The 20,062-nt window shown below is 51.3% G+C and overlaps 1 protein-coding gene across 10 annotated transcripts in view; it reads left to right on the top strand.

The window, feature by feature from the left end:
• LOC113803559 (chloride channel protein 2) overlaps positions 1–20,062 on the top strand; it is a 215,969-nt gene that overhangs the window by 145,403 nt on the left and 50,504 nt on the right. For 4 of the 10 annotated variants that reach the window (XM_070136970.1, XM_070136969.1, XM_070136968.1 and 1 more), the window contains exon 1: positions 15,778–19,626. The exons of 4 other annotated variants lie outside the window; for them this stretch is intronic. In XM_070136970.1, coding sequence (XP_069993071.1) covers positions 18,373–19,626 — 1,254 coding nt within the window. In that variant the 5' untranslated portion in view covers positions 15,778–18,372. Of the gene's footprint in view, positions 1–15,777; positions 19,627–20,062 lie in introns of those variants that run through there. 2 more of the 10 variants (XM_070136972.1, XM_070136971.1) reach the window with 1 other exon arrangement.

Here is a 20,062-nt window from a genome sequence, read left to right as displayed (position 1 = left end):
CCTTTTTCCCTTTCCCCCCCTTTTCCTTTTCCCTTTCCCCCTCCCCTCGGCCCCAGGGAAGGCGCCCCGTCCTCCCTCCCCTCCCTCCCTCCTTCCTCCTCCGGGCCCCAGGCAGCGCCTCCCCGGCCTCTCCCCCCCCCCCCCACGCCGCCGCCCTGGAGCTGTGTCCTCGCCCTGATAGCGGGTATCTCTCATGTTTATAGCGCCGTTGCAGGGGGCTGCTCCCGCCCGCCCGCCCGCGCGCCCGCACGCCCGCACGCCCGCTGCCTCGCCTCATCCGAATTTCCGGCCGGAGACGTGCCTGGGTTGCGAGGCAGCGGCCGGTGTTGCGCTGGGTGTTGTTGGTGTTGTTTGATGTTGTTATTTTTGTTATTGTTGTTGTTATTGTTGTTATTTTTGTTGTTATTTTTGTTGTTGATGTTGTTGTTATTTTTGTTGTTGTTATTGTTGTTGTTGGTGGTGTTTGTTTTTGTTCTGTAATTTCATTCTTATTTTTTCGCTCTTTTTCCATCGGCAAAAAAATGATTTTTGTGTGACTCTCCGCAGGCAATTTCCTTCGGTTGTCTGCTCTGTCATTTGTTTTCTGTTGTTGATATGTTGCTCTTGTCCTTTCTATGGTTATTTATTGCCTTTTCGTGATGGTCTGTGAAAGTTATCATATCGTATCTCTTGTTTTTTTCCATTCCTCCTTACTTCCCTCTTTTCTGTCTTTGCCTCCCTCTCTTCCCATCTTCATCTTCCCTTTTCCTTTTATTTTTCCCTCCTTTCCTCCCCTCTTCATCCCTCCTTTCCTCCTCCTCTCCCTACTTTTTCCCCTTCTCCACTCCTTCTTTTTTCTCCCTCTTCCTGACTCCTTCCCTCCCTCCTCTCCCTCTTTTTTCTCCCTCTTCCTGTCTCCTTCCCTCCCTCCTCTCCCTCTTTTTTCTTCCTCTTTCTGTCTCCTTCCCTCTCTCTCCTCCTCCGTGACGAGGATTACCCTTCTTCCTTCTCTCACCCGGAAGTGCCATCCGGGGCAGCCCAGGAAAAGCAGGTGCCACGAGCTAGCGTCAGGTGCCACGTGGACCCAGGGGAGGAGGAGGAGGGGAGGGGGAGGGAGTGGGGAGGGGGGTGCAAGTGCCATACAGGAGAAGCCAGCTGACAGGTGGCATTGGTGGCCTTGAATCGATAGCCTTCGGTGTGTGAGAAGTGGGCTGTGTATGGCACTGTGTCCCACCTGGCATTCTTTGGCACTAGTGTTGTCTTTCTCCGTCCTTCTCCCCTCCCTTTCTCCCTTCCATCTCCCACCCCCCTCTGCTGTCTCATCCATCCTCCCTTCCCCCTCCCCCACCGCTCCCCTCTCTCCCCTCACTCTCTCCCCCCCTCTCTCTCTCTCTCTCTCCCTCCTCCTCCATTTCCCCTCCCTCTCCCCCTTCCCCCTACCCCCCTTCCCCTCCCTTCCTCTCTCTCTCTCTCTCTCTCTCTCTCTCTCTCTCTCTCTCTCTCTCTCTCTCTCTCTCTCTCTCTCTCTCTCTCTCTCTCTCTCTCCCTCCCTCTTTCCCTCCATCCCTCCATCCCTCTCTCCTCCTTCCCACACCTCCCACCTCCCCACTCTCCCCCCCCACCCCTTTCCCCCTACCCTCTCCCTCACTCTCACTCTCCTCTTCCCTTCCCACCTCCCCCTCCCTTCTCTCCCTTCCACCCCTCCTCCCTTTCCCCTCTCCTCTCCCCCTCTCCCTTCCCTCCTTCCCCCCTCACTCTCCCTTTCTCTCCATCTCCCTCTCTTCTCCTCCCTCCATCCCTTCCCCCTTACTCTCCCCTCCCTCTGAGCCCTCTCTCCCCTCACTCTCCATTCCGTCCACCTTCTCCCTCCCTTCCACCCCTCCCCTCACTCTTCCCCCACCCCTCACTCTCCTCCCCCCTCACTCTCCCTCCCCTCCCCCCTCTCCCCTCTCCTCCCCCCTCACTCTCCATTCCGTCCACGTGTGAGAGAGAGAGCATTCCTGGGATCATGCAAGCGCAGTTTCACACGCTCTTCCGTGTCCTCCGTCTGTCCTTCGGCCATTTTTATCCTGTTTTCTCTCCCCCTTGTATCCTCTTCCTCTTTCTCTTCATTGATTTAATTGGAGTGTTTTATTTTCTGCTGTTAATATTCTGGTTATCTTGTTGTTGTTAGTGATTTTTTAATCTGTTTTGTTGTCGTCTGTCTCTTCTTCGTCTTTATCATCATATTTTTGTTATTTTGAATTTTCTCTGACCATTTTCTCCTTGTCTTCCTCCTCCTCTTTCCCCTTCCTTCTGCCACTCGAAATCGTCAGGCGATATTATTTTCCTGTGTTGACAGCAGAACTTGAAACCGGAAGAGAAACCACTTTCTCTCCCCCCCCTACCCTCCTATCCCCACCTCCACCCCCTTTCTCTCCTTCCTTCACTCCCTCTCTCTCCCTCTTCCTCCCTCCTCTCTCTCCCTCTTCCTCCCTCCTCTCTCTCCCTCTTCTCCCACCTCTCTCTCCCTCCCTTCACACCCTACCATATGCCTCTTCACCACCAGCCCATCTCAAGTCCCCTTTTCTTACCTTTCCTTCCTCTCCTATCCCCGTCCTCCTTCCCCCTCTTCATCCTTCTCTATCCTTCTCTCTGCCTCCTTCTCCTCATCTTTCTTCCCTCCTCCCCTAACCCTGCCTTCTCTCCCTTGCCCATGTCCTCTTGTCCCACCCCATTTCCCTTTTCTTTCCCCTATCCCCAACCCCTACCATTTTCCTCCTCCCCCACCTTCAGCTCTCCCCTCCCTCTTCTCTCCTCCCTCCCTTTCCATCGTGTCTCTTCCCACCCCCTCTTTCTCTCCTCTTTCCACCATTGCCTCTTCCCCCACCCCCTTACTTCCTCCTCCCTCCCCCTTCCTCCCACCCTTTCTCCCCCTTCCTTCCCATCCCTCCACCTTCCTTCCCATCCTCCCCTCTTCCCCTCCCTTCTTTCTCCCCCTTCCTTCCCTTCCCTTTCTCCCCCCTTCCTTCCCTTTCCCCGTTTCCCAAAATGGACGACGATCCACCAGGAGGAAAATCGGGCCATTAAACGCAGATGCCTTCCCTGCTCTGCTCGTGTTTGTCTTCTTTGTTGTTGTTTTTGTCTCTCTGGTTGTGTGTTTGTTTGTTTGTTTGTTTGTTTTCCTGGTCGTGTTCTCCTTGGGTCGTGTCTGTTTTTTTTTGTCGTGTATGGGTGTTTGTTATGTGCATTTTTTCTGTCTTTTTGTGTTTTATTTATGTCTTGTTTGTATGTTTCTGTCCTTTCCTCCATCTCTCTGTATCTGTGTATCTCTGTTTCTATCAGTCTACCTATCGGTCTCTCTGTCTCCTCTTCTCTACCTCTCTGTCTATATAGTATCTCTCCTCGCTATCCATATGTTTATCTATCTTTCTGTCTACCTTCATTCATCTATCTGTCAGTCCACCTGTCTATCTATGTCACTCTACCTCTCCATCTCTATCAGTCTAACTCTATCTATCTATTTGTTTATCTGTTCATCTATCAGTCTATTTATCAGTCTATTATCTATTATATTATTATCTAGTATCTATTATATTATTATATATTATCTATTATATTATTATCTGTTATCTATTATATTATCTATTATCTATTATATTATTATCTATTATCTATTATATATTATCCATCAGTCTATTATCAGTTTATCTTTATCTACCAGTCTATTTTTTTTCTATAAATCCATCCACATCCCTAAGCTGGTTAACCACTCTGCCAGCGCGTCTATTTTCACTGTTATCGAAGGCGTACTATTGGCTGCTATTGACTAATCAGCTGACATCGCTGCTATTGACTAATCAGCTGACATCGCGTGAGGGGCGATGCCACCACGTGACATTTGTTTCCTATAGCGCCGTGTTGAACCGACGGGGGAGAGGGGGAGAAGGGGGGGGGAAGGGGAAGGAGGGACTGAGGGGGAAGGGGGAGGAGGGATGGGATGAGGGGAGGAGGGATGGGAGGGACTGAGGGGAAGGTGGGGAAAGGGAGAGACTGAGGGGGAGGGGGAAGGGGAGAGACTTAGGGGGAGGGGGAGGAGGGAAGGAGGGAAGGGAGGGACAGAGGGGGGAGAGGAGGGGGAGGGGGAAGGGGGAGAAGGGAGGGACTGAGGGGGAGAGGAGGGGGAGGGGGAAGGGGGAGAAGGGAGAGAGGGAAGGAGGAGATGGGGGAAGGGTGTAGTGAGGAGGATGTTGGAGGAACTGAGGGGTGAGAGAAGGGGGAAGTAGGGAAGGAGGAGAAAGTAGGGGAGGGAAGTAAGGGGAGAGAGGAGGAATTGAGGGGGAAGGTAAGACGAGGAGGGAAGGAGAAGGTGGGGGATTGTAGGAAGGGGAAGCGAGGGAGGGGGAGAAGAGGCAAGTGTAAGAGGAAAAGAAGAAGAGAGGGGGCAGAAAGAGAGAGGAGAGGAGTGACCAGAAGAGAAGGGGAAGCAGAAAGGAGGAGGAGGAGAGAGGGAGGAGAGGAGAGGAAGGGAAGGGGAGAGAAGAGCAGATAAGGGTGACTATGGGGGAAGGGAAGAGAAAGAGAGGGAGAGTGAGTTGAGGAGGAGGAGTAGGAGGAAGAATATCATGAAATAAATCAATTAGAAAATAACATCGATGAGAGAAAGGAAAACAGAAAGAAAGGCAATAAACGAACATAAAGAGAAAGCAAAACTCAGCACCAGAGAGAGGAGGAATCATTGGCGTCAAACCGTCATGGATTCTTCCTTCGCTAATTACACTTCTTAACAAGGTCGGCATGAGCGGAACGAGGAGGAGGAGGAGGAGGAGGAGGAGAAGGAGGAGGGAGGGGGGAGGAGGGAGGAGGGAGGAGGAGGAGGAGTGAGGAGGAGGAGGAGTGAGGAGGAGGAGGAGTGAGGAGTGAGGAGGAGGAGGAGTGAGGAGGAGGGAGGAGGAGGAGGAGGAGGAGGAGGAGGAGGAGGCGGAGGAGGAGGAGGGAGAAGAAGGGAGGAGAAGAAGGAGAAGAGAAGGAAGGAGGAGGGGGTGGGAGGGAGGAGGAGAGGAAGTGCAGGGGAAAGGGAGGGGGAGGGGGAGGAGGGAGGGGGGGGAGGAGGAGGAAAAGGAGGAGGAGAGGAAGGGGGAAAGGGAGGGGGAGGGGGAAAGGGAGGGGAAGGGGGAGGGGGAGAGGGAGAGGGAGAGGAGGAGGGGCGGCGAGTGGCACCAGATGGCACTATTCTTTCGTCCTTTCGACCTCGTGTGACCTTCTGTACTTCCGCCTGTGCTTCAGTTACGCACACAGGTACAAACGCACATGTAGATACGTCTGTACGTCTAATTATTTATACACATATACATTACACAAGAGCACAGATTAAGAAAATCTATACGGACTATATGCTAGTTATTTTTATTTTATTATTATTATTTGTTTGTTTATTTCATATTTTTGGTATATTAATATAGCTTGTATTACGAGCTATTATTTTTATTTTTTTATTTGTTTGTTTATTTCATATTTTTGGTATATTAATATAGCTTGTATTACGAGCTAGTTATTTTTATTTATTTTTTATTTGTTTATTTATTTCACATTTTTGGTATATTAATATAGCTTGTATTACGAGCTTGTTATTTTTATTTATTTTCTATTTGTTTATTTATTTCATATTTTTGGTATATTAATATAGCTTGTATTACGAGCTATTATTTTTATTTGTTTATTTGTTTATTTATTTCATATTTTTGGTATATTAATATAGCTTGTATTACGAGCTAGTTATTTTTATTTATTTTCTATTTGTTTATTTATTTCATATTTTTGGTATATTAATATAACTTGTATTACGAGTTATTTGCTGATAGTTATTTACATATATATCTGTAGTCACGTTTTTTTGTTTTTTTTTCGTCAGCAAAAAAAGATGAGTGAAAAGTGAAATTATGAGTTACACCATTTCTTAAGAATTAACCGTTTCTTCACGTTTTTATTTATTTTTTCACTTTTATATAGTGTTGACCTCGTTAGAGCGACCTTCGGGAAAGCAATTGAAGGCGTGTTAGTGTTGTTGATTTTTTTTCCTTTTTTGTTTTTTTTTCTATTGAAATTGAGGTTTGAGAAGTTTTTTTTGGGTTTTTTCATTTATATATTTATTGGTTGATCTTGTATTTTTATGGGAACATTGGGAAATTATTGTTTTTTGTGATTTTTTTTTAAATCTTTATATTGTTTGTCATCTTGATGTTTTGTCATTTCCTTTTTTTTCTTCTTTATTGTCTCCTTCTTTCATTTGTCTTCTTCCGTTATTTCCTCTTATTTTTCATCTGCTTCTTCTTTTCATTCTTCCTTTTTGTCTTATTTTTTCTTCTGGGTGAGAGGAGCAATCATGCCCAGATGATGACGTCACAGATTGAGGATTTTGTTTCGAATCCGTTTTTTGGCTTTGGCTTTGGCTTCCGAGGATGTGTTCCCCTTTCTCATTACACTTCTCTGTATTTCTCATTCTTTTCCTTTTGCTTCCAATTGTCATTTCCTACTTCCTTTTCTTCTTCTCCGCCTCCTCTCCTCCTCCTTCATCTTTTCCTTCGCATTCTCATTCTTCTTAATATTATTCCTCCTTTTCTTCTCCTCCCTCCCTCTCCTCGTGGTAAGTGTGTTCGTGCGTTCAATCCTTCTGTTTATACATATGACAAAAGCGAGCACGAGAGACAGAGAAAGATGAAGACAGAGAAAGATGAAGACAGAGAAAGATATATATGCATATATGTCCATCCAAAACAAATCCTGTTGTATATTTATGAGCAGGTGTGGCTCCTCCGCGCGACCTTAATTAAAGCGACAGTCTTTTGTTTTCCCGCGCGAACGATGGCGCGCATTTTCGAATTCCTTTCAGCCTTCCATATTGCATTTGTTTCGCAAGATTAACCTTCGAGGGATAAATTTCAGGTCATGAATAATCTTGATATCAGGTCATGACTTGGCACACTTATCCGAAGTAAGAAATATATATATTTGTGTACGTGTGTTTGTTTGTTTTTTTTTCTCTCGGTTTGTTATCATTTTTGAGCGCTTGTCCGCCGTTGTGCAGTTGATGGTGTCAAGCGAGTATCTACATAACGGTACCTTTTTTTTTTTTTTGCTTTAACTTTCACTTATATATTTGTTCTAACTTTGTTTCTAGAACTGGTGATGGGAGCTTTCATTGCATACATTTAATTACATAATCTTGACCCCATTTTTGTGCCTGGTAAGAGATATTTACTAAGGTTAGCGTGAAGATCTTTCGATAATATTTTCACTCTAAAGTTTATCGTCATGTTCACTGCCGGGATAATCAAATATGGGATCTCATATGAATGATTGGAATGCCGAGGTGTTGACAGCTTCCCCTTTCTTCAATAATGCATTGCAAAACCGCCCGTGTTGCAAACGAGCAGCGGCGCCAAGAACACACCTCTCACGCTGCGTGGGCCGCCGCCCTCTCGCCGCCTCAGCCGTCGATGGGCGGCCGCTGGACGTTAAGGGGGCGTGGTGTTGCGGGCGTGGTGTTGCGGGCGGGCGTGTTGCGGGTGTGGTGTTGCGGGTGTGGTGTTGCGGGCGTGGTGTTGCGGGCGTGGTGTTGCGGGTGTGGTGTTGCGGGCGTGGTGTTGCGGGTGTGGTGTTGCGGGCGTGGTGTTGCGGGCGTGGTGATGCGGGCGTGGTGTTGCGGGCGTGTTGCGCAGCGGAGGTCACGCCAGTCACCTCCCATGCCTTCGTGACCGGCGCAGGAATTTGGAAATCGCCAGGGAGGGAAAGAGGGAGAGAGGGAGGGGAGGGAGAGGGAGGGAGAGGGAGGGAGAGGAAGGGAAGGGAGGGGAGGGGAGGGGAGGGAGGGGAGGGAGGGAGGGGAGGGGAGGGGAGGGAGGGAGGGAGGGAGGGAGGGAGGAGGAGGGAGGGAGGGAGGGAGGGAGGGAGGGAGGGAGGGAGGGAGGGAGGGAGGGAGGGAGGAAGGAAGGGAAGGAAGGAAGGAAGGAAGGAAGGAAGGAAGGAAGGAAGGAAGGAAGGAAGGAAGGAGGGGGGAAGGGAAGGGAAGGGAAGGGAGGGAGGGAGAGAAGGGTCTTTGAGGGATACCTTTAATCTGGTTTTACTATTTATTGATTCCTATTTTTCTTATTATTATGATGATGGTGGTGATGATGTTATTGATTATTATTGTGATTGATGTTGTTGTTATCGTTATCATTATCATTATAATTATCATAATCATCATCATTATCAGTATCATTATCATCATCATTATGAGATCATCATCATCATTATTTCCATTATCATTATCATTAATATTATTCCTTCATCATCATCAACCATCTGTATCATCATCACTACCGCCACCAATCGTCATCATCACTATTATTTTTATCATTATCAGTATCATCATTATAACATCATCATCATCATCATCATCATCACCACATGTTCTATTGTTATCGTCATAATTACTATTAACCTTTACTTTTATTAATTACTATACGGTCCACAGAGCTCAATTATATTTTCCTGTGCGGTTGAAAGTGTTCCGCTGAGTGATGTTCCCTTGAAAGTGGGGGGAGTGGGGGGGGGGGTTGGGGTGTGTGTGGGGGAGTGGGGGAGTGGGGGGGTTGGCGGAGTGGGGGGAGTAAGAGGAGGGAGGGGGGGGGAGTGGGTGGGTGTGGGGAAGGGGGGGGAGTTGGGGAAGTGGGGGGGTTGGCGGAGTAAGGGGAGTGGGGGAGTGGGGGGGGTTGGCTAAGGAGTAGGGGGAGTGGGGGGGGTTGGCGGAGTGGGGAAGTGGGGAAGGGGGGGAGTTGGGGAGAGTGGGTGTGTGTGGGGAGTGGGGGGGTTGGCGGATTGGGGTGTGGGGGGAGGGGGGGGGTTAAGGCGGAGTGGGGGAGTGGGGGAGTGAGGGGGTTGGCGGAGTTGGGGAGTAAGGGGAGTGGGGGAGTAAGAGGAGGGGGGGGAGGGAGGATTAGGTGATTAATACTCGGTGATTATCAGGCGGCGAGGGAGTGCTTACGTCAGCGCCCTCGCATGGGCGGGCGCGGGTCGCGGTCACCGGGCGGGCGCTGGTGCGACCTGGATGGCTCTTGTGCTTTATTATCATTATTATTATTATTATTATTATTATTAGTAGTAGTAGTAGTAGTAGTATCATTATTAGTAGTAGTATCATTATTATTAGTATCATTATTATTAGTATCATTATTATTACTATCATTATTATTACTATTATCATTATTATTATCATTATTATTATTACTATTATCATTATTATTATTTTCATTATTATTACTATTATCATTATTATTATTTTCATTATTATTATTAATATTATTATTATTATTATTATTATTATTATTATTATTATTATTATTATTATTATTATTATTATTATTATTATTATTATTATTATTATTATTATTATTATCATCATCACTATTGTTATTATTATTATTATTATCATTATTATTATTTATTGTTCTAGTTAATGTTATTATTGTGTTATTATTTTTTATTTTGTCTTAAAGACTGATCTTATAATGTTTATATGTTTTGTTTATTTTTACTAATATTTTAGAAATTGCATTTTTATTTATTCTTTCCGTTCGTGTCATAAATATTTTGTAAATATATGTGTATATATATTCTTTTTTTTACTAATATTTTAGAAACTAATATTTTCAGGTTTGGTCAAGTAATTTTCCCGTATTTTTTATCTAGTAGTTTCACTTGTTCTACTTATTTGCCGATTTTTTGTTTATAGCTTTTAGTATATCTTTATTTTTTGTGTTTATTTATTAGTTTATTGAATTTGTTTTGTTTCATATATTTTTTCGGAATTAGATATTTTCCCCGTTTTCTTCATTTTCTCGCATTTATCACATCTGTTCATAGCTTTTAGAATTTCTTTATTTTTTGCTTATTCATTAGTTTATTAAATTTGTTTTGTGTTTTGTATTTTATCGGAATTAGATATTTTCCCCGTTTTCTCCATTTTCTCATCATTTATCACATCTGTTCATTCTGTCTATTCATCTTTCTTTGTTTACACGTCCGCTTTTATTTCTGTTTTGGAGTGAAAGCAGCTGTTTTGCCCCGGCGGCGGCGGCAGCGGCGGCGAGGAGCGGGTATGACTGGCGCCAGTGCGACCTGTTAGTCACCTGTCACCTGTTGTTGTTGCCAGGTGTTCGCTCGGGAGGGGGAGAGGGGGGAGGGGGTGAGGGGGAGAGGGGAGAGGGTAGGGGGAGGGGGGGAGAGGGTAGGGGGTAGGGGGTAGGGGGTGGGGGGAGAGGGTAGGGGTGTGGGGGGGAGGAGGGTAGGGGGTGGGGGGGAGAGGGTAGGGGGTAGGAGGGTAGGGGGTGGGGGGTGACGGGGGGAGGGGGTGGGGGGGGAGGGGGGTAAACATAAATAGTAGATAAATGTTGTCATCGAGAATTGTATTGTGGTTTTGGTTTTGTTTGTTGGGGGTTGAGAGTGTGCATTGTGTGTGTTTTGTGTGTGTGTGGGTGTGGGTGTGTGTGTGTGTGTGTGCAGGTGTGTGTGTGTGTGTGCGGGTGTGTGTGTGTGTGTGTGTGTGTGTGTGTGTGTGTGTGTGTGTGTGTGTGTGTGTGCGTGAATATGATTCCCTCTTTCTTTTATTGCCTTTTCTCTCTTTGTGCAGACGATTGCAAAAAACCGCGAGCGTGTTCGGATGCGCGTGCGTGAACTTGGGTTTTATGTGCTTGAGGAAACGTAAAAGTTTTCTCCTTGGGAAATTATTTTCTCCCAATAAGATAATAGATAGTTTAACAATTATCTTCTTTTAAGGCTGCTTTCGGTAAAGGCATTAACGATATTTAAACACGAGTTTCGACTTTAAGTGCGCACGTATCCCCTCCTGAACGCGTGATGAAGCATCAATGTGTGCTGGATGTGTAATTGATCTCGAGTGAAATGTGTAAGATGTGTTCACTTATTTCCACCTCTCTTGCAATCCACAGGCCGTTCTCGGCGCCACGGATTGGTACATATCCACTTTCATTTCTCTCCCCCACTCAGGGACTCATTTCGACACTGGTTTTCCAAATTTTAACCTGGCCGCCGTTATCTGGCCGGCCGGTGAGACGGAAGCCATGGCGGCTCCTTCCTCGTGGCGCGCGGGAAGGGGGGGGGGTAGGGGGGGGGGGGTCACGGGTCATGCGGGGGGGTCGGATTTTGGGGGGAGGGGGGAAGGGGGCATGGGGGTGGGGGTCGCATTACGGGTGCACATGTATTCGTCTATGCGTTCTTTGCGCGTGCGTGTATGTAGTCAGAAAACAGAGGGCATAGACAAGGAAATAGACAAATAAAGGAGAAAATAAATAACAAAACATAGATAGTCTGGCGACAGAGCGCGTTGGAGGAAGGAGAAGAGGAGGAGGAGTAAAGAGGGAGGAAGAAAAGAGAAGAGGGAGGGAGAGGAGGAGTAAAGAGGGAGGAAGAAAAGAGAAGAGGGAGAGGAAGAGGAGGAGAGGTCTATGGGCGCGTGCCCCCCCCCCGTCCACCGCACTTTCCGCTGCCTAAACGACCCCGTTATGCCATCCTATAAATGCAAAAAAAAAAAAAAAAAAATCCCCAGCTGGTGACCGCACAGCCACGCTTTGCGGTAGAGCGGTAAGAAGCCAGCGCGCCAAATCCCACTCTTTTTTTTAACCTCCCTTGCAACACCTCAACACCATAGGCCTATCCCCAGGGCCTGTAAATAGAGGTCGCCATAAGAGAACCGCAAATTATCTTTCGTATATATATTTTTCTTTTATCGATTTTTTATGCGTGGTGATCGGAAGTCCCCCTCCCTCCCCACTTCCCCCTTCCCACTCCCCCTCCCCAATCCCCACTTCACACTCTCCAATCCCCCTTCCCCAATCCCCTCCCCACTCCCCCTTTCCCTCCCCCACTCCCCACTTCCCCTTACCCAATCCCCCCTCCCCTTCTCCACTCCCCCTCCTCCTCGATACCAGATACCCTGTTAATCACAACACACCCCATACCAGATCCCCACAATACCAAACACCACATCTACCCCTCCTCTCCCTTCTCCTCCCCCCTCCCCCCCTCCCCCCGTCGCGCCGCAGCTCGGGAGGGTCCCAAGCAGTAAACGGCGTGTTTCTGGTCAATATTTTGTTTAACCTCGCTACTCTCTCTCTCTCTCTCTCTCTCTCTCTCTCTCTCTCTCTCTCTCTCTCTCTCTCTCTCTCTCTCTCTCTCTCTCTCTCTCTCTCTCTCTCTCTCTCTCTCTACGGCGCCCTCTTGCGGTGTCGAGCGAGGGGTAGGGGGGGAGGGGGAGGGAGAGAGGGGTAGGTGTGGTGTTTGGTATTGTGGGATCTGGTATGGGGTATTGTGGTATTTGGTATCATGGCGCTGTGGTATTGTGGTATCTGGTATGGGGTATTGTGTTGTATGGTATGGCGCTATGGTATTGTGGTATCTGGTATTATGACGCTGTGGTATCTGGTATGGGGTATTGTATTATCGGGTATCTGGTATTGTGGCGCTGTGGTATTGTGTTATAGGGTATCTGGTATTGCGTTGTGTGGTGTTTGGTGTATTGTGGTATGCTGGTGTTGTGAGAGGTGGAAGGGCTGGTATTCGGATATGTTGCCTGGTATGTGGTATGAATGCTTCTCTGGTATTGTTAGGGTGGGGATTAGACGGGGTTGGGGAGAAGGTAGATTATGTGATCTGGTATTTTGTGTGTGTTGTGTGGTATGAAGAAGAATTTCGCTCTTGGTATTGGTGTTGAAGTGGTGTACCGGTGTTGGCGAGTGTGGCGGTGACAGGTGGTGTTGATGTAAGCCAGGCTGTCGTCGCCGCGGCACGGCTGGCTCTCTCTCTCTCTCTCTCTCTCTCTCTCTCTCTCTCTCTCTCTCTCTCTCTCTCTCTCTCTCTCTCTCTCTCTCTCTCTTTCTCGTTCTCTTTCTCGTTCTCTTTCTCGTTCTCTTTCTCTTCTTCTCTTTCTCTTCTTCTCTTTCTCTTCTTCTCTTTCTCGTTCTCTTTCTCGTCCTCTTTCTCTCTCTCTCTCTCTCTCTCTCTCTCTCTCTCTCTCTCTCTCTCTCTGTTTTCTCCCCTCAATACCATTTATCATTTAATATTGTTCTTTCTCCCTTCAATCCATTTATCCATTTTTCCAATTTCTCTCTATTTTTTCCTTATTGCTTTGTTCAAATTAGTGAGGTCATTCCTTGCTATTCCCTCCCCCCTCCCCCCCTGAATCTGGCGACCTTCCAAACGTAAAAAAAAGGGAAATGAACTAATGATGATAATAGAAAAGTGTAAATAAGAGTGCCCAGTGACGCTCTCTAGGTCGACGGGGTCCCGGGCTGGCGTATCGACCTCGATCTCGACCCGTTCTGTGACTTGAATACAGTTTGTCGAGAGGGATCAGAGGTCGAGCGGAGGGGGTGGGGGGAGGAAGGGGGGAAGACTTGAATACAGTTTGTCGAGAGGGATCAGAGGTCGAGCGGAGGGGGTGGGGGAGGGGAAGGGGAGGGGGGAAGGGGGGAGGAGGGGGGTGGTAGTGGGCAGGTGAGACGCGGATTCTGGAGGGAAGCTTGCTGCAAGGAATCGCGTGAAAGTCGACAGGTTCTTGCAAGGTTTCTTGGGGTTCCTCCCTTGCAAGCACTTCGTCAGCCGGCGAGTCTCTTGAAAGAGTTTTTTTTTTTTTTTTTTTTTTTTTTTTTTTTTTTTTTTGAGGGGGGGGGTAGGGGGAGGTGGGCGGGGACGGGAAATGCTTGGGTTTTTTTGGTTTGGATTTCTTCCTTGTGACTTGTTGTTGTAATAAAATTTGAATTCCCTGTGACTTGTTGGCGAAAGGAAATGCGGTTTAAGATCAAGGAATGCGTTATGATACTGACCGATCGCAAGATAAGGTCGGGAAAGAATCAGATCGTAAAGTATCAATAATCGTAAAGGATCGTAAGATTCGGAAGATGTGGGCGATCGTAAGACATGATCATAGGAATCGTGCAGTGTTGAATTTCGCAAGATAAGATCGTAGGATTCGCATAATGATCATGCTGGTCGGAAGGCAGGATCGCAAGGTTTTCATAAATCGCAAGACCTGATGGCGTCGACGGCCCTGGGAGGAAAGGGAGTCGTCGACAGGAACTTTTTCGAGGGTCAGGCAGCGTGGGCGAAGGTCCGCTGGCGTGGGCGGGGGAGTGTGGGCGTGGGAGGGGCTGGACGCGATGATTGCCTACCTGGGGAATGCGACGCACACGAACGCACGCACGCACGCACAGGTTAGCTAGCGAGTGCTTGTGCACACACTCGCGAGTACACACTTCCTCGCTTATTTTATTTGCATTTTTCTCGGTTAAACACTTATACAGACTACAAGCACATACTCTCTCCCACCTCCCTCTTCTTTCTCCCCTCCCCCTTCTTCCTTCTCCCCCTCCTTCCCCTTCCCCTCTCCTTTCCCTCTCCCTCCCCTTCTTCCTTCTCCCCCTCCTTCCCCTTCCCCTCTCCTTTCCCTCTCCCTCCCCTTTCCTTCCTCTCTTCTCCCCCTCCTTCCCCTTCCCCTCTCCTTTCCCTCTCCCTCCCACCCCCACCCATGGCCACCGAAAGGGCGTCCGTCACGAGTCCGCCCCAGTGTCCCCGCCACTCCCTTTTCCAGATTCGCGTGACAGCGATGACGTAGATGTAGCCTCGTGTGTTTTAATATCATTTCTTTATTTTTATTTTTTTCTAATCTTCCCTTTAAGACGGAAGGGGACAGGTTACCTCTTCCTCCTCCCTCCCCCCCCCCCTCCCCTCCCTTCCCTTTCCCCGATCACCGTTCCACCTTCCCCGGTTCCCCCTCCCCCTTCCGCTCCTCCTCCCCGCATCCCCTCCACGCTCACCCTCCCCCCCTCTTCCCTCCTCCCTCCTCCTCCCCGCTTCTTTCACTCGCTAGTAATCTCTGCTAAGCCTTGTGATCAGGGCAGACTTGCTTATAAATGGGAAAGGAGATGCGTTTTATTGCAACACTTCGCCCATCAACATGGACGGGATTTTGCAAAAGTTGCGAGCCATAGATCGAAGGCGGCCGTGTTGCACAGCGTCATGCAAGCGCACTCACGCCGCGTGAGATGACGCCTGCTCATTTCACGGTACCTGAAATGAACCCGGAGTTATTCTTTTCTTCTCTTCTTTTTATTCTTTTTCTCTTTTCGTAAGCCCGGTGAATTCCCGTCAGTCTCGTCCTTTTATCAGGTGTGTTTTCGTGCTTTTCCGCGGTGACTTCGGCTCCGCTCGGGGGGAGAGAGGGGGAGGGATGGGTTGGGTGCTTTCGGTGCTTGCCTGGAGAGGGGCGGCGGCGTCTCCGAAAGCGGGCGGTCGTGGCAGGAAATCCGGGCGCGTTTGAGCGGGCGGTGGAGGAACGGCCTCGGGGTATCCGCAAGCAGTGTCATTCCCGATAAAGAGACAGCGCGGCGATTTTGTTCTGATGATTAATGATTTTTCTCTTGCTTCTTGAAATCGGCTTATCCACACGCAATTTTTTTTCTTCCTTTGGAGAATTCGCGTCGTCATTGTCTCTTGCCTTCCCGCTTCACCGCCTTCCTCCCTTTTCGCATGGAAGGAGAGGGAGAAATGGCTGATAAAGGCTGAGGCGAGGAGGAGGAGGAGGACGAAATGGAGGAGGACAAAAAGGAAGAGGAGGAGAAGGAAGGCGGAGGAAAAGGACGAAATGGAGGAGGAGGAGAAGGTCGAAAAGGAGGAGGAGGAGGAGAAGGACGAAAAGGAGGAGGAGGAGGAAGGAGGAGGCGAGGTGGAGCGGGAGTCCAGGTTCTCGGGGTGGCAGATCAAAGCTTTAGTCAGCGGTGGAGCGTTCAGGGTGGCGGGTGTGCGAACGCGGTGCTCCCTCACACACCTCTCGGCCGCACGCACTCTGGCCAGCCCGACTCTCTCGACCGGATAGCGGGGAGAGGACGAAGGAGAGAAAGAAATAGAAAGATTAAAGAGGACCAAGAGGACTCTCCGATTCTGATGTTGCGAGTCGTTTTTGTTTGTTTGTTTACATGCGAGACGCATCGCGTGGACGTTTGAACCTGTTTCCCTGTCGATAGAACGTTTGTGCTTGTTTGTTTGTTTGTTTGTGTGTGTGGATATTATGGCCGCGAACTTTGGTCTGTGGAGCGGCCTTCGAGCAGACTGCAGTGGCCGGAGCGGCGACCTACCCTTTGGCATGTGTGTGGCCTGCACCGGTTCGATCCCGGCCTCCACCTCCGATATCCCAGCGGAAGAGCGCTGCGGCTTCTCCTTGTGATTCTGCGGCGATTGTGTGCGGATTAGGGAGTGATTGTGCCCGGATTCGGCTCGGCGGTGCCCCCATGGCCGCAGCGCTAGGGCGGACGATCGGCGAACCAAACCGAGTGGATTAGGGGGAGGTTCCGGTCGTCCTCGAGTGAGGATGGGACGAGAGGAAGGGGGTCTGATCCTCCAAGTGCTCCCGGAGACATAGAGGATCGAACGCTTTGTGTACAAGTAAGAGAGGGAAAGCGCTGTGGGAATAGATTCGAGGTCGATTAGCCCGGCAGTGAAGTGCGAGCCGTGTCGATCCGCTGCCCTCGGGACTGTGACGAGCCGAAAACAGCGAAAAATCCCGAGTGACCGAGGAATGTTGACGGGGGCGCGTTAGGGGGCGTCCGAGGATGGTTCTTCGTTAAGGGAGTGGACTGTGGACCCTCCCTTTCCCCCCTGCCCCCCCTCCTCGCCCTCCGAGACGAGACCCCCCGGCGAGTGCGGCGGCGAGGTGGTAGGAAGCTCCTGTGGCTCCGACCCAGCGTTTCTTGTGCCTTACTTCAGCCTCCGTTCCACCCGCACCCACGCCCTCGCCCGCACGCCCCCTTCCCGCCGGCCTCCCTCGGTCCTCCCCCGCCCTCCCCCTGCTTGCCTCTGCCCTCCGCGAGCACAGGTGCCCGCGTGCCCGCCCTGCCCTCGCGAAGGGCGCCGACCGCCACGTGGAATGCCCGGACGATGCAGTTGCGACTAGGCCAAAGGGCCAAGTGCTATTGATTACCTTTCGCGGAAGGAGCTTGGGCGTCGCGGCGACCGCATCCGACTCGGCGAGGGAGTCACAGGAGGCCAGTGAGTCACGTGGGAATCGCCAGCGAGGCGCCTTTGTGCTGAGGACACAGCTGGGAGCAGGACCTCCCGCCGCTGCCTTCGAAAAGGAATTGTCTTCGAGAGAAGCGCCAGCAGATGTCCAGCTCGACCTGCAGATCAACGGAATCCTGGCGGACACGCTGTGTGGTGGCGCCGTCCCGCCCATGCCTCTCGCCCGTGACTCTTTTCACGCCGCCCATTACGTACCCCTTCCCCCCCTCGCGCGCACGCCCTCCGAGCTACGCGCCGTCCACGCCCGCGTCCACCCCATGCCAGGGTCGTGGGCGGTCCTTCCCCGACCAGCGACGCGGAAGCCCCTCCCTCGTGCAGCCGCGGCCCTCGCTCTGACGTCGGGAGGCCTTCCTCTCCCGCCGTAGGCCCTCGCGGAGCCCGCTGCCGAGAGGTCGCCCGGCGGTCGTCATGGCCCTCGGACACGCGCCCGGCTGACCGACTGCCTCGCACACACGCTGGTCGCGAGGCCTCGGCGTTACGCAACCGAGGCGCCGCTGGAGTGAGAACAAGAAAAGTTGATAATACACGAGTAACAAGGTCGCGCTATCACTCAAGGCCGACCTTCCGGGCGGAGAAAATGTACGTTTATTTTGTCTCGCCGGGGCAGGTGACAGCACTTTAGAGTCCGTGGGGAAGCCACGTGTTTTTACTTTCACCCGATTAATGTGCGACGGCGGCTGGGTTTTATCTCCCTCCCTGATTACTTTTGGAGGTCTTAAACCGCTTAGGCCTCGGCAATAGGGTGGAGTCGATAGGCGCAATCAGCTGGTCTGTCGCTCGCTCGCACTTTCACCGAAACTCCATCCATTAGTTTTATCTACATGCGATTGTTGATGTTTTTGACCCTGTTGTTATAACGTTTAAAGTGTTGGAACGATGTTGAACTTTCGGGTAAATTGTTGTTCTGCGAAGTTTGGTAATTTACCGTTTTTTGGTTGACTTTTGCTCATCCTCTCTTCTGCCAAGTCGCCCAGCCGGGACAACGTTTATTCGCTCAGGAACCAGTAGCTCGTAGCCATTCCTGGAACCGGAGCAACGAGAATGCATTTTGATGTGGACGACTGTGAGCATCCGATGAGAGAGGGCCTCCGGTCCGCGTCGCCCTGATTGGCCTTCGAAAACACACTTCGTTTTCCTTTCCGCGTGTACATATTGACCTTCGGGGAATATGAATGTAAATATATCTGTAAGTAGAGGTTTCGAATTCGCCCGCCGTTAGTTGGGCGTTGTTGCGCTCGTCGACTGCCCTGCCGAGCGCCCGCGAGAGATCCGAGACTCGCCGCCGCGATGAGTGAGCAGCGGGGCAACGGACGCCGCTGGTGGAACTGGCGGCGGCGTCGGCGCCACAGGTACAAGCTGAAGGACGCGCACTCCGAGGAGGACGTGTCGCTGTACGACGCCGACCCGCTGCCCAGCCTGCAGAAGGTCACCACGTCGGACGACACGCTGCTCAACCCCGACCGCATCCACGTGCACTATGACGACGACGACGTCGATGACGCCGCCGCCGCCGCTGCCTTCGCGGTGGACCAGGCTGAGGCCGAGGCGCTGTGGGAGTCGCTGGTGTGGCGCGACGACAGCGTCGAGGACGAGCCAGACACCGACAAGTGCCTGAGCGAGAGCGAGGTGGAGAACACGGAGAGCGAGGGCGAGGACACGCCCAAGGAAGGCGGCTGCAACGCCGTGCAGACCATCGTGGAGCGCCTGCGGGCGTGCGGGATTCGCCACGGGCGCGCCGTGGACCACGACCTGCGGCGCGAAAGCTACACGTGGACGTCGCACGACCTTCGCCAGTTCTTGCTGCACAAGGCCCGCCTGGAGCACGGCGGCCCCTACGACCACATCGACGACGACAAGAACGAGAGTTTCGAGCTCACGCACGCCAAGAACCGACGCAACGCCGCCGCGTACCGCCAACGGACGTCGCCACCACCACCTTCTGCGTCGTCGCCGTCGCCGCCACCGCCATGTCCGTCCCCAGGCACGCCGCGCCCTCCGGCCAGAGGCACCAGGGCCTCAGCCGCGGCCATCCTGCGGGCGCAGTGGCGGCCGCGGCTGACGGCGCCGCGGAGCTCCGTGCAGCTGGAGCACGTGGGGATGCGGGACATGTCGCCGCCGCCGCCGCGGCCGCGCCTCTGGTCGCTGCCCGCCATCATCGTCACCAAGAGCGAGGACCCCAAGTCACCGTCGCCCCCCAATTACAGGGACGAGTTGGGCGACGCCATGAACTACCTGAAGGTGCCGAGCGCCCACCACCCGCGGGCGCGCTCGGACGAGGAGCGCGACGACGCCGCGCGGGGGAAGCACCTCGCCCACAGGGCCTCGGCGCCCGCGGGCAGCGTGGAGGCCGAGCCGCACAGCGTGGGCGCCGGCCTGGCGTCGGCGACCAAGCTGGGCTCCATCATGGACCTGTGGGCGGGCGAATGGGACGTCCGCGCCGACGCCCGCAGCCGCGACGACAGGGCCTTCCCCCGGGGGTCGCCGCCCCCCGACCCCCGACCGCAGCCGGCGCCGGAGTACCTCCATTACGAAGAGTCCTTTGTAAGTCGCTGCTGCTCGAGTGCGAGCGCGCTCTCTTGCTCTGCCATATTCACTGACTCGATACGTAGTTCCTGTAGACCTTCCAGCTGGCGGCCATGCCAGGCTCTCCTCTCATGATTATCCCGTTTCAGTCTCATGATCTTACACTGCTCAGCTCTCTTACTGTGGAATAAGCTGTTTCTCCCTTTGTCATCTAACGCTCTCTTATTTGCAGTCTCTTTTCCGGACTTTCCCTTCTGACAGGCCCTGGATACGCCCCCCCCTCCCCCTCCCCCAGTCCCAGCCCTCTAAATTACTCATAAATTCTTGGATATGAGTTACAACACTTTCTCTCTCTCTCTCTCTCTCTCTCTCTCTGTCTCTCTCTCTCTCTCTCTCTCTCTCTCCATCCCCCTTCTCTCTCTCTCTCTCCATCTCCTCCACCCTCTCTCTCTCT

The sequence above is a fragment of the Penaeus vannamei genome, chromosome 22 (assembly GCF_042767895.1).
Source record: "Penaeus vannamei isolate JL-2024 chromosome 22, ASM4276789v1, whole genome shotgun sequence".
Lineage (NCBI taxonomy): Eukaryota > Metazoa > Arthropoda > Malacostraca > Decapoda > Penaeidae > Penaeus > Penaeus vannamei.
Note: the sequence above shows the minus strand (reverse complement) of the source record. Positions and strands in the feature narration are given on the sequence as shown.